Genomic DNA, 14,616 nt, shown 5'->3' with positions numbered 1-14,616 from the left:
CCATTTCCCTGTTCCCCCCAGCAGCAAAACTCTTCAAAAGAATGTCTAGCTTCACTTTCTCTAATTCCTCTCTTCTCATCCTCTCTGAAACCCACTCCAGTCAGACTGTGGCATCCCAGTACTCCATCAAAGCTGCTTGTGTCAAGGTAACTAATGACCTTTGCAGTATTAATCCAACAGTCAGTTCTCACTCCTTATTCTACAGGTGCTTGCAGCAGTTTTAGACATAGTTGGTGACACCTTTCTCTGTGAAACAATGTTTTCACGTGGCTTCCAAGTAAAAACGGTACATTTTCTCCTTTCTCAGTGTCTGCTCTTTCTCAGTCCACTTGGCTGCTTCCAGGGCTCAGTCCTTGGATGACGTCTCTGTCTGTATTCTCATCTAGTCTCGTGGCTTTAAATGCCATCTCTCTGCTGACAACTCCCCAATTTATGTCTCCACTTTGATCTCCCCTATGAACATTGGGTTTATATAACCTACTACCAGCTACTTAACATCTTCACCTGATTATCTAATAGACATCGCAAACCAAAACCTGTGTTACCTGCAGTCTTTCCTTTCTCAGCTAACAGTAAATTTACCCTTCTAGTTACTCAGGCTAAGGTCCTCACCTCGTCTCTTCCCTCACCCTCCTATCCAGTCCATTAGAAAATCCTGTTTGCTCTACCTTCAAAATTCATGTGGAATCTAGTCACTCCCCATTACTGCCACAGCTACCTCCTGCCCCACCATCGTCATCTCTCACCTCAACTACCCCTATAGTTTCCTAACTGGCCTCTCCACTGCCATCCTTGGCCCTCTACACAGTCTTTTCTTAATAGAGCGGCCAGAGCAATTCTTTTAGAAGGTAAGTCAGAACTTGTTCCTCTTCCATTCAGAATCCTCCTGTGGCTCCCCATTTTCTCTGAGAGTCAAAGTCGGTGTTCTTTGTCCTGCTGGGCCTATGTGATACACCCTCCAGTACCTCGTGACCTCCTTGCCTTCTGCCCTTCCCCTGGCCTGCTTTGTCTCACAGCACTAGCCCTGACACTGCAGGCATACTGTTCCTTCAGGGCCTGTTCTCTGGGGTTCCCTGTGCCTGGAGTACACCTCCCAGGTAGTCTCATGGCACACTCCCACCTCCATCATGTCTTTGCTCAAATCTCACCTTCTTAGTGAGGCCCACCCTAATCACCCTTTTAAAAATATTGCACCCTCCCTTGCCTTCGCCCCTCAGCCACCACCCCTGCTTTCCTTATCTGATTCTTTTGTTTTGTTTTCATAACACTTTCTGCCTTTCCATTACTATATAATTTATTATGTTTGTTGTTCATCCTGACTGCTAGATTGTGAGCTCTGAGGGTAGGAGCTCTGTCTGTTTTGTTCAGAAATGTATTTTTGCACCTAGAATACAGTGTGGCACATAGTAGGTGTCCTCAGTGTTTATCAGGCTAATGAATATGCAGCCGTTATTTGTTGGCAGGGCACAGGGCATCCAAAGACTAATGAGAAGGATCCCTGCCTTCTTCCCAGGTTTTGTTTGTTTTGAACAAGGACACATTTGCCAGCTCAGCTTGTGCTTTATTCCCTCAGCCTAAGGCCTTGGGCCCTTTCTGACTGTCCTTGCTGCATAGTTAGCCCCATCTGCCCATGACGCCAGGCCTCTCTCTTTAATCATGTTAGGTCTTAAGCTGCTTCAAGATGTTGCCACCCTATCTCCTACCTGAAGGGGAGATGAGAGGGTAGAGAGGGTCAGAAGCTGGCTGAATGGACACGAAAAGAAATAGAGGAGGGAAGGATTGTGCTGTATCATTGGGGGGGAGCAATTAGGAGTATATAGCAAGGTGTTTATAAATTTTTGTATGAGAGTACAACTGGATTTGTAAACTTTCACTTAAAGCACAATAAAAATTAAAAAAAAAAAAAAAATGTTGTCCCCCTGTTTGTTCCTTAATTGAGGTAACGCTGGCTTTGCATCTACTGTGCTGGGGTAAGAGGGACCTCTCCTTGCTTCACAGCATCCCTGAGCCTGGAAGTAGGCTTTCCGTTTTTGGAATCTTTCTGATCTGGGTTTGAATTCTCTGTCTACCACTTACCAACTATAATGGCCTTGGGTAAGTCAGGTAGCTTCTCTGAGCCTCAGTTTTCTGAACTATAAAATTGAGTTACTAATAGTACCTGGTTCATAGGGATGTTGTGAAAATTAAACAAAACAGTGCATGTAGAACATTTAGCACACAGTGCCTGACATGAATGATCCCTCAGTGAGTGCTACCCTCTAGCATTACTGAATTGTTATGGATTAAGCAAGTTCACAGGTAAAGCACATTTATAAAGGCACTGAATAAATAGTGCTACTGTTACTGCTACCACCATCGTGACCACCGTAATCAGGCCCTTTAGTATCCCAGTGCCCCTTCTCTTAGGATGACCCACTAAATCTATGGTGGCTACTCTTTGATCTAACCTTAGAACAATTTGCCTAACCTGCCTGTTTTTTTCCCATTCAGACCTGAAGGAGGACTATAATCAATGGAACGACCTCGTTGAAGGCATTGGACCATCACTCACCCCCGGGGCCCCACACCATCTGTCCAGCCTGTAGGCACAAGTGGCAATTTTCAAAAGGTCACTTGAGCTGAGTTTCCATTTGAGGGCTGCCCAGGAGTACCCCTAATCTTCCATCAGGAAATGGTTAACATGACCCTTCACAGAGAGAGGATATAATCACACTGCTGACTGGGTAACTGGGGACTTTGATCTCGGACTTGTTGATTTTCAGCTCATGCCAGGACTTGAATCACTTGCTGATTGGCAGACTGACTTTCTGGGGCCTGAGCCCTGATGGTGTGGGGAACAAGCAGTAGGGCAGGGCTCAAATTGAGCACTGTGAGGCCAGAATGTACAGACTTAGCCAGGGGGCCTACTCCCTCACCTTGGGCCAGTGTGACTTCTGCAGTGGTAGAGAAGACGCCAAAGCATGGAGTTGAAATCTTCTCCTTCAGGAACTGTCGCCCAACCTGGCACTATCTCTTCCTACCTCTCAACCTTCTCCTTACCCAAGGCCACGTGGTGAGTTCTGAACACTTTAGGTAAATTCTTAGGATATGAACCATCTTCAAATACTGTTTATTTTCGAGCTTTCCCACTGCATGAAACTGGGTACTTAGTACTCAGTTATACTTGTGAGTCCAAGAGGGGCAGACGGCATTGTTCTCATAACACAGGGAGGTAAGCTGGGGTACACAGGAGTACCTCAGAAGCTCTGGATGTCTTTGGGGTTTTGCTAAAAATATAGACAAGGAATTAACACAAGTAGGTTGAGATGGGGAAGATAGAGTAAGTGTTAAGCAGCCATTTGCATAGGCCCTTGCCACAAGAGCAGGGTAGTTGGTCAGCTGGAACTCAGGAGGCCACACCTAGCAGGGTCTAGGAACAACTTGTTCTTGGCCTCTTACCTCAGATATTGTGAACTTCCAACTTGCTCAGAATCAGGGTCCTTTGGTTGTCTTGTTTTCTAGCGCTGACGCCCCAGCCCCAAGTTTACGTCAGGATATAGGGTGCATTTCCATTCTGTTCCATTTTTGGTGTTTTATAATATGAATGATATTAATACTCATGTTTATCTAATGATATGTTGGACTCTTCTTTTTATTTAATCTGCACTAGAGCAAGTTGGGGAGCCATCTGGAAATGGCTTTACCTCCTGTCTTTATTTGTTCACTTACCACTTGGGTCCGTGCAGAAAAAAAAATTTTTTTAACGGAAAGGAAGCTTTCCTAGGGATCTAGTTCAAAGCTATTTGGGAACATCAACCTGAAACACCCCTCTCCACTTCTTACCTCAGTCCAAGTGGGGAGCCTCAGAGGAAGCAAGAGCAAAGGGCAAATGTGTTTCTATACAGTAAGCCCAAGGTGAGTGCTACCAAAGCATGCTGGAACCAGGCCTCCCCCCTCTCACCAGCTCTTCTAAGAGACGAAAACAGCAGATCCATTGAGGCTGTGACCTTTGGAAGGATGTATGGGTTCCAGTGCGATGTAGCAGAAGGAAGGCATCATTAAAGCCCTGGGCTCTGGAGTTATATGGCCTTGTCCTGAGTTCTGGCTCCACACTACTCACTGGGTAAATCTGAGGAAATCGTATGCTGTTTCTAATCTCTAAAGTAGGACCTGCATTATGAATAGTTACACGAGCTAAATGAGAATTTTTTTTTTTTTTTTATAACCCATGGGTTAATTAAAAGTGTCTTTCTTACTTGACGAACACAGGATTTGTCTGTTTAGAGTTACCGTTTTCTAGTTTAATTCCTTTGTGGTCTGAGAAGATGACGCATATAGTTTCCACCCACCAAGGTTTGTGGAAACTTGCTTGTTGGCCCAGTGCGAGGTCAGTTTTGTAAATGACCCACGTATGCTTAAAAAGACTGTATGTTTTGAAGTTGTTGGCTTGCTGTTTTACTCCACAACATACCATGAGAGCACACACAGTATAGAACGGGGCATTCCACCTCCCAAATGGGAACCAGAGCTCCTCAGCACCTGCAGAGCCAGCTGCAGGCCAACCCTGAGTAGGTGCCACACCTTGTGCGTGGAGCCGGCTATACAAGTGCTGAGGGGCTAGCTCCGGCAGTAATAGCACGAGACCCAGCTTCCACCACAGACTCATAAATAATTCGGATACATGTTGTAAAGCCCTGAGCAGAGGACCTGGAACCTCCCTAGAGAATGACGTTCACAAACTGGATTCATCACCTCTGCTCAGCTCATATTCTGGTAAGGACTTATCCGGCAACATTGGAGTAGGTGGATTTTCCATGTAACTGAAAATTATCCCCTAAGCCCCAAAACATAATATTGACTATATTGAATGGTAATCTACCAAAAAGAAAAAAAATAACACACATACTTCCTGATAAAAGTGAACAACTTCCTGATCAAAGTGAACTTAACTTTGTAGGATGTTTCCATCAAGATAGCTAGACAACAAAACTCATTTCTTGCCCGTGCTGTTTGTCCACTGTGGGTTGGCTGGAGGCTCTATTCTGCATCGTTATCCTCCTCATTCATCCTCCCACTTCTGGGATTTGTTGGGTTCGGGCTGGTTGGGTTCTTACTGTGCCCCCAACACAGACCCTAGCTCCTTTCCAGTGTGCGTCCTGACACAGCTGCCCCTCTTGCCCCTTCCCCACAAAGACTCTGGGCTTTTGAAATGTCAAATGATAGGCCCCAACTCCTTGTCTTGGCTTTGTGGGAACCTTAATCTGGCCCTCTTTTTCGTCTCCTGGAGCACCACTTACCCCTCTGGCTGCAAAGGGGCAGGAGAGGCCACATCTATACCCGGGACCTAGCCTCATGAGGAAACTCTCCCCCATCACACCCTGATGCAGAGGCTGAGTGTCCCTGGCCATAGCTATGTGCTCAAATGCCAATGCCAATAATAAAATAATAAGAGCTGACATTTACTGGGCCTTTAGTGTTGTCAGGGACTGTGCTAAGTGCTTTACATGCATTATCTCATTTACTTCTCACAGTAACCCTGTGGGGTCAGGTGGTATTAGTCTCATTTATGTGAGGAAATAGGCTTAGAGAAGTGCCTTGATCAAGCTCTCACAGCAAGAATGTGGCAAAGCTGGGACCTAGGCATCAAAATCTGAGCTTGGAATTCCTGGGCTGTACTGCCAACTTTTTTTTTTTTTTTTTACTGCCTAGCGTACACACTTGGTTTTGCACTTCCCCCTGTGTCTTCCAATGGGCAGAATATAGAAAATATAATTTTATAATAGATCGAATCCAGGATATCAGATTTTCCAGCAATTTCTACATGACCTGTATAGAAATTCAGTGCTGTCTCCAGCGCTATTAAGAAATGAGTTGGGGAAGAGAACTGAGCTTCACTGGGCACTGTGGGCTAGGTGATCTGTTGATTTGACAGGTTGGGGAAATGCGGGGATTAAGAACATGGTCTTTAAAATCAGACAGCCCCCACACTTTTAGCACTGTGACATTATGTTAATTTATTAACTTCTCTCAGCTTCAGTTTTCTCATCCATAAAATGGAATTCTAATAGCATTTACCCAATTAGGGTGATTGTGATAATTAAATGAAATAACCCAGATAAAGGGCTTAGCAGTGTCTGGACATAAAAAAAAAAAAAAAAAAAAACAGGACATAAGAGCTTAATAAAGATTAAAAAAAAAAAAGATTAGCTACTATTTTTTTTTTTACTACTAGCATTGTTTCATTTGGTCCTCCTTTTACATATCTATAAGGTTAGGTATAATTTGTCCTTGCACTTAATGGCCCCAGATGATCTTGGCCTAAGTTCTGACTCTAGCTTCAAATAGTTTTACACAGTTACCGCCCTCACATGAAGCCTGCTAGCTGCCACCCAACTACCGCCATTGTGTTCTCATGTTCAGTTTCCTGTTCTCTTTGCCCTCACTTTCCTACTACTCATGTCAGAAATCGAAATACACCATACATAGTTCTCAATTTTCAAACTCTCTGTACCACCAGGAATAATTCACACTCGTATGCTTTGGTTTGGGTTTTAATTTCACCCCTAATCATCCGCACACACATGGCTGTACACCATGTAAACCAAAGGTCCTAAGAGGTTGAATGGGAGAAGGGATGAGAAGGACCATGTAGGGGTTGTCTAAAGGGGAGGGGGCTGGGGTAGGGAGTTTGTAGTAGAGGCTAATTGCATTAATTTTTGTCTGCTGCCTTTGAGGTCAGGTAGGGGAGGTTAAAGGGGCCTTGTGACCTCAGAAGTAACTGCTCAGGAGGGAGAGAATGGCCCATGAATTACCTTCTGCCCAGCTCTCTCCTTCACTGCCACATCCAGTTTCTTACCAAGTCCTCTTGTTCCTTCTCTCCTGGTAGTTCTCGAACCCAGCCTGTCCTTTCCGTTTCACGTGAGTCTTATCTCCCTATCGGCACACTCCTGGATTAATTTTCACAGTCTACTGGACTCTAAATCTCTCTTGCCTTTTTTTCCCTGCTGCCAGATCTTACTGAAAACCACATTTGTATCGAAATACCAGCCTGTCAAGGTGGTCTAATGTAAACAGGGCCAAACTGGTGATCCGGAGCCCTGGGTTCTTTTCATGACTGTTAACTCTCTCTCACTCTGTGATCTTGTGTGCAGGCTTCTCCTGTCTAGACCTCAGTTTCCCTGTCTGTAAACTGGGGGTCTGGAAGGGTAGTTTTTTAATTGACTGATCTCTATCACCCCACCCGTTCTAGCATTTTGTGTCTCTGTCATTGAACTGCCAAGAATCTGCATGGCTCCCCTTTCCCGGAGAGCTGCACCTCGCCTCCTCATTCTGTCTGGGCTCGCCCTTCCTCTCCTGCCCCCTACTTCTCACCATGCACTCTTCATTTCCCACAGCCCTCTAATACACCTCCCTCATCTCCATTTATGCTTTTTCTCCCTGTATTTTTCTTGCTCACGGAGCTTCCTCACCTCCTTTCTGTAAACCCAAATACTGCTGATCCTTTAGGCCCATTCCTAGCCCCAGCTCTTCTGTGAAAAGCCTTCTTGGTTAAATTGCTCTAACATTTGATCTCCTGGCCTCCTGCTCCCCAAGAGAAATATAGCCTGTGCCTTATTTAGTATTGCATTTATTACATTATGCCAGGAGCAGGACCCATCTGTTGGATGAGAAAAATCGGCCTCCTGTTGATTGACATGGGGAGCAGGGATGGCGGCCCCACCCCATCAGCAGGCTTCCTGTTCCCCAGCCAGCCTTGGGAACAGCTGGTGTTCACCCAGCCCTCCGAGGTCTCCAGCTGCCCCTGCTTCCTTTTCTTTTGGTTTTCTCAGATCCCAGCTGTGGGGCCCAGGGCAGAGCCAGCAACAGTGCAGCCTAGGGCAGCAGGAGCCAACTTCTAAGATACATGGCCATGTCGCATTTGGGAATTAGAAGGAGGGCAGAACTGAGGACAGATCACACTAATGTTGAAAATGAGGGAAAGCAGTTTGCCACCTCACTTTTCCCATCTTGCTTTCATCTAAAAAAAGAATCTGCTCAGAAATACAGTCCTCCTCAGCCTGCTAAGCCAGATGGTCCCTAGAAGCTCGGCATGCCAACTGTGTATATAATTATTCATCTTCATGAAATCACACCCAGCTTTGCGTCCAGACACTGGTAACTTTTTTGCCGTTTGACCTGGAGCCAGTAAACCATTCTGAGCCTTTGTTTCTTCTTTTTTTGTAAAATAGGTCACTGATGTCTTCCTTGCCCACCTCAAGATGTTTTCTGGGGGGAGGGGCTCAATGTAGGATGTAAGAGTTTGTAGTCTACAAAGCACCGGACAGATGTGCATTATTATTAATAAAAGTGCCATATCCTCTTTCTGTACCAGACACAGTGCTACGTGTCTTACATATAATGTATCATTTAATCCTGACAACATTCTGGAGGGTTGTGAGTTTTATGCCCATCCTAGGAAAGTGGGGTTCAGAAAGATTTACTGAGCCAGGCAGAGTCACCCAGCAGGTAAGTGCTGGAGCCAGGATTTGAGCCTAAACTGTCGGGCTCCAACAGCAGTGCCCATAACTCCTGTTCATTACTGTCTCACAAAAAGAAAGAGGTTCTCGACCCTATGTAGGCTAAAATACCCACAATTTGAGCTCCTGTTAAATGCACTAATCAGTTGGGTCATACAAAGGGCTGTTTTTGTGGAAGATCCAAATAAGTCGTGGCAGTAAACACCTTCAATTGCTTTTCTAGCAGTGCAGATGGGCGCCATCCATCCATCCATCCATACACCTCATATAAAGTTAACAGTTCAGAAATAAGCCGACTAGTACTATATAGACGGTGAAAATAAGCCGACTGTCTTAGTACTCTATAAACCATGGAGCCAAGCAGCTGACAGGAAAGTTTTTTTAAATCTCTAACCCACATATGGTATATCAGGGATTCTCAGCTCTAGGTGCACATCAGAATCACTTGGGAACCATATAAAAATATGTTTGCCCTGGTCTTGCCTCCAGAAATGCTCACTCAGAAGGTCCAGAGTGGGGCCTAGGTGTGTGTGTTTAAGTTCCAGAGATGTTCCTGATATATACCCCAGTATGAGAATCCTTAACTATGGTTCAAACCTGTTTTCTCCTCATTTATGGAATAAGAGTAACAAGCTGAAAACATAGAATTGTTAAATTTTAGAATTGGAAGAGCCCTTAAGTCATTTGGTCCGTGAAGAAACCAGAGCTCAGAGAAGTTCAGCAGATAATTGGCAGGCTTGAATTAAAATCCAGATCTCCTGACTTCCAGTATCATGCTTTAGATACATCCATGAGTGCCAGGGTTTCATTGGATTATTAAGAAAATTCCCAAACTCCATTCCCCATGACATCCATGATTTCCAACAACCATACTTGGAGTTTTTGTGTAAGGCAGAAACCTGGGCTAGAAGGACTGTGACTCAGATGGCAGTTCTCATCTTTGTTCAGTCATTCTACAAGCACTTATTGATGCTTGTACTGTGGTTGGCTCTGTCCTCCTGGAACTCAATCTGGAGGGCGAGAAAGACAGGTCTACAGCAGATCCCATACGATGAGTGCTATAATAGGGCATATATTTGGCTCAAAAGTGGCACAAGGTGATCAACTTCAGCATGGGAGAGGCCTAAGAAGGCTGCACAGTGTATTATATACTTGACCTTGGGGTTTGTATTATCTATCGCAAATTATCCCAGAATTTAGCACCTTAGAACAACAGACATTTATTACCTCACAGTTTCTGTGGGTCAGGAATTCTGGAGCAGCTTAGCTGCATGGTTCTGGCTAAAGGTCTCATGAAATTGCAGTCAAGATGTTAGCTGGGACTACTGTCATCTGAAGACTTGACTAGGGCTGGAGGATCCTCTTCCAACATGGCTTACTCACATGGCCTTTGGCAAAAGGCCTCAGTTCCTTGTCATGTGGACCTTTCCATAGGACTGCTGCTCAAAACATGGCAGCTGGCTTTTCCAGGCACACTCCACGTACCAGCATGGCAGCAGTGATCCCAGAGAGTAAGACAGAAGCCACAGTGTCTTTTGTGACCCATCCTTGGTAGTCATACTCTATAATTTCCACAACATCGTCAAATCACACAGGTCAGCCCTATTCAGTACGGGCATGATCACTGAGGGCGATCTTGGAGGCTGGCTACCCCAGTATTGAAGCTGAATGGAGTTTGCGAGATAACATGAGAAAGGGCATCCCAGGCAGAGGGAATAAAATAAAGGCACAGGAATGTGAAATAGAAAGGCAGAGCATGTTCAGGACCCAAAACTAAACCCACTGCCACGGCGTCAATTCTGACTCATAGCAACCCCATGGGGTTTCTGAGGCTGTAAATCTCTATGGAAGCAGACTGCCACATCCTTCTTCTTCGAAGCCGCTGGTGGTTTCAAACCTCTGACCTTTTCGTTAGCAGTTGACCGCTTTAACCACTGTGCCACTAGGGCTCCTTTGATTTGGAGAAGGTAAGTGAAAATTAAAGAGTATAAGAAAGCATATTGAAGAAATCGGAGAGCGCCTCCGATACCAGGTGAAGGAGTTAAGCCTTTATCACATAGTTTTCAAATGTCGCTGTATATTGGAATCACCTAAGGAGATTTTAAAAACTCCCCATGCGAAACCTACACCCACAACAATTAAATAAGAATCTCTGGGCATGGGACCCGGACATCAGTATTTTTAAAAAGTTTCCCAGGTGACTCAGTGTGCAGCCAAGGTTGAAAACCACTGCTGTAGGCAACATGAAATAATTGAGCAACTTGAAGCTGGAGCCATGTGATCAGGCTTCCAGTCCTCAGTGGGGAAGAAGAGCAGCTCTACCTTTCTTCTCTGCTCGTCTAGAAATGTATTAGAGCCAGAAAGGCCCTGTCGTCTATGCTCACCCCCTCACTCAGGTATTAGACATGTTTTATCATCTCTGCAGTCAAAATTGAAGCAGAAATAGCTAAACTGTTACTGAGTCAGCCCCTGACTCAGGCACAATGGAACAAAACACCGCACCATCCCGCACCATTGCACATCACCCTGCTGTGATCCACAGAGTTTTCACTGACTGATTTTCAGAAGTAGATCACTAGGCCTTTCTTCCTAGTGCATCATAGTCTGGAAGCTCCACTGACACCTGATCAGCATCATAGCAACATGCAGGTCCTCACTGACAGTGGTGGCTACACTGAAGTACACTGACTGGGAACCAAGCCACATGGAAGGTGAGAATTCTACCACTGAGACACCACTGCCTCCATCCACAGCGGCAACCCAGACGTTTTCTGCATCCTAAATCGCCAAACTGTTTACAAACTGCCAAACTTAGTGTTGATACCAATATTCTTATATTCTCATAACCCCTCTTGAGTTTTTTTCCACTAGGACTGTTTCCTGTGTGCCTTTCTCTATGTCCGCATGGTCCTCATATTCAGCAGTCTGAGACAACAGAGTGTAAAGGTTGGGGGTTTGGGCTTCAGAGGCAGAAGGACCTCTGAATTTAAGTGCTGACGTCATCACTGATTAATTAGTGAGTGACTTAACTTCTCAGGGTCTCAGTTAACCCATCTGAAAATTGGCAATAATACCTACCTCAAAAGATTCTTGAGGCTAGTGAATGAGACAGTGTGTATAAAGACCTCTATCCAGACTAGAAGGACTCCAAAGGTCATGATCCCTGGACCCTCTGTTAGCCCGAGACTGTAACCATTCCCAAAGCCAACTCTTCAGACAGGGATTGGACTAGACTAAGATAGAAAATGATACTGGTGAGGAGTGAGCTTCTTGGCTCAAGTGAACACGTGAGACTATGTGGGCAGCTCCTGTCTGGAGATGAGAAGGCAGAGGGGGACAGAAGCTGGCTGAATGGAGACGAGGAATACAGGGTGGAGAGGAGGAGTGTGCTGTCTCATTAGGGCGAGAGTAACTAGGAGTACATAGCAAGGTGTGTTTAAATTTTTGTATGAGAGACTGACTTGATTTGTAAACTTTCACAATAAAAATAATAAAAAATAAAGACCTCTATCCAGTGCCTAAAAAATAACAAATGCTCAGTAGACATTAGTTGTTATTCAGCATTCCAAATGGCATTCTAATACTCTGTTGTATCAACTCACCCCAGTCTCCTTAGCAGTTCTCCACATTGCCAGCTATTGGAGCCATTTCTAGTTTTTAGCAATAATATATTTCTTTGCATAAATTGATGGGATGATTTTTTTTTTCCTTCCGATTTATTTCCCTACTATAACTTTTTAGACGTGAAAACTGAAGGTTGGAGAGAGGAAGTACCTTGTCCGTGGTTGTTCCACCTGTGAGCGTCAGAGCCAGGCCGGGGGCCCAGGTCCCAGATACCCTAAGTCTTGGCCTAGTATTCTCTCCATGCTGCCACCGGCTCACCACTCCCTGGAGACTTGAAGACTGGCCCTTCTTGCTTTCTTTTCTCCAGACTGAGTGATTCAGATCTCCCATTGTGTCCCTGACAGCTCTTCTCCCACCCTTTCATCATCTCAGAGATCCCTCATCAGCCCAGTATAATTGGAGCAGAATCCCTCCTGGGTCCCTGGGGAGTGGGAGCAGATGATGACAAATGCTTTGGAGACCTGGACTCATCGCTCGGCGCCTCTGGATCTCTGTTGACTGATGTTGTTCAGTCAGACGGGAATGGGGATCCTGTTTGACTCAAATATACCCTTCTCTCCTACCTGGAACCCTGTTAGATTTCATTGAATCCACCCTCCTAGAACAGTCAAACTAAAGAGACCATAGAGATCATTCTCTAATTCAGCCCCCATTATTTTTACAGAATGAGGAAACTGAGGCTCAGGGATACAGGTTGATCAGTAGCAGATCTGGGACCAGGACCCAAGCCTCCTGAGTCCTAGTGTGGCGCTGGGGAGAGGGCATGGAGCCAGGCAGGCTTGGGTGTGAATCCCAGCTGTGGGAACTTAGGCCAGTGAGTTAAAAGAGGCTCAATAGCTTCTTCTGTAAATGGAAATACCCAGCTCAGGGGTGCTGCAGGATTAAGTGAGAGAACTAATGTAGAATAGGTAGTTACTGAATAATAGTGACTAAGAACCTGGGCTTTGGAGTCAAACTATTCAAATCCTAGACACCAACTTACTAGCTATGTGATCTTGGACAAATTATTTAACAAGATCTAATACTTTATTGGGGAGTCCCTGGGTGGTACAAACAGCTAACACAGTTGGCCACTAACTGAAAGGTTGGTGGTTCAAGCCCACCCAGAAGCACCTTGAAAAAAAGACCTGGCAATATGCTTCAGAAAAATCAACCATTGAAAACTCTATGGAGCACAGTTCTACTCTGACACACATGAGGTAGCCATGAGTTAGAGTGACTTGACGGCAACTGGTCTCTTTCAACATGTGTTGAATTTTCCAGGCATTAAGCTAAGTGCCTTAGAGATATTATGTCATTTAATTTTCCTAACAATTATATGATGTAGGTATCAGGTATTAGTATCCTGATTTTATGAATGAAGATACGAAGACATGGGTCAATTTAGTAATTTTACTTCAGGGTCTTATTCTTTTCTGATTATTCTCTGCCTTGTATTCTGTTTCTGCCAGACACACCCACCTACTCTCCCCCAATGCTTGAGAATTCCCTCCTGCTTTTGAGCTTTGGAATAGGCCATAGCTTCTTAAAGACCCCCTCACCTCTTTTCTCTTCACCAAGTTCTGTTCCTCTGCTCTGTTCCAGCTTTGCTGCCGACTCTTTTCCTCTAAGAAAACTACCCTGCAAGCCTTGTGTAATCTGCAGCATCCTATCTCTCCTGTCTGCTGTAAACACCTGGATCTATTCCTCAGGTTTCTTAGTTTTACTTTTCTTTTTATGTAACTCTCTTATTCAGGTCCTTTGTGTGCACACTGGTTCCCTCTTAATACAAAGGACTTCCTAAAGGATACATCTCCCTGGCCAATTCCATTCAATCAACACCACATACCTGCTTGATGTCTGCTGCTGGACCAGGTGTTGGGTACTGTCATCACCTTTAAGCCAGGCTGACAGATCATGTTTGGCTCCCCCACTCCATAAAAAGCCAGCATCAGATTCCACTCCAAGAATATGTAAGCCTAAAAATGCAAGTGATGGCAGGGATGTGGAGCATTGGAAACCCTCATATTCTCCTGGGAGCCAGCAATAAGTTGGTACAACCACTTTGGAAAGTGACTTGACAATATCTAATAGTTGAAGGAGCCCTGGTGGTATAGTGGTTAAGTGCCCACCTACTAACTGAAATGTCAGCAGTTCAAACCCATCAGCTGCTCTGCAGGACAAAGACGTGGCAGTCTGCTTCCATAAAGATTATAGCCTTGAAAACCCTGTGGGGCAGTTTACTCTGTGCTATAGGGTCACTGTGAGTCGGAATCGACTCCACGGCAACAGGTTGGGCTTTTGGTTTTGCTTGTTAATATAAAAGATGTTGTTGCTGTGTATCATAGAGTCAATTCTGACTCATAGAGACCCCCATGTGAAAGAGAGAACCACAGGGTTTTCTAGGCTGTAATCTTTACAGAAGCAGATCTCTAGATCTTTCTCCTGCAGAGCTGCTGGGTAGGTTCAAGCTACCAAACTCTGGGTTAGCAGCTGAGTGAGCAATCATTTGTACCAC

The 14,616-nt window shown here is 45.0% G+C and overlaps 1 protein-coding gene across 2 annotated transcripts in view; it reads left to right on the top strand.

Annotated features, from left to right (window-relative positions):
* PAFAH2 (platelet activating factor acetylhydrolase 2) overlaps window positions 1-6,128 on the top strand; it is a 31,014-nt gene extending 24,886 nt beyond the window's left edge. The window contains exons 11-12 of one of the 2 annotated variants that reach the window (XR_007516567.1): window positions 2,491-3,052; window positions 3,828-6,128. Coding sequence is in view for 1 of the 2 variants with exons in the window: in XM_049878329.1 (XP_049734286.1) it covers window positions 2,491-2,585 (95 nt within the window). In the remaining variant the exon portion in view is untranslated. Of the gene's footprint in view, window positions 1-2,490 lie in introns of both variants that reach the window. The other variant, XM_049878329.1, reaches the window with a different exon arrangement.
* Window positions 6,129-14,616: the final 8,488 nt, after the last annotated feature.

This window comes from Elephas maximus, chromosome 3 (assembly GCF_024166365.1).
Source record: "Elephas maximus indicus isolate mEleMax1 chromosome 3, mEleMax1 primary haplotype, whole genome shotgun sequence".
NCBI classification, from domain to species: domain Eukaryota; kingdom Metazoa; phylum Chordata; class Mammalia; order Proboscidea; family Elephantidae; genus Elephas; species Elephas maximus.
Note: the sequence above shows the minus strand (reverse complement) of the source record. Positions and strands in the feature narration are given on the sequence as shown.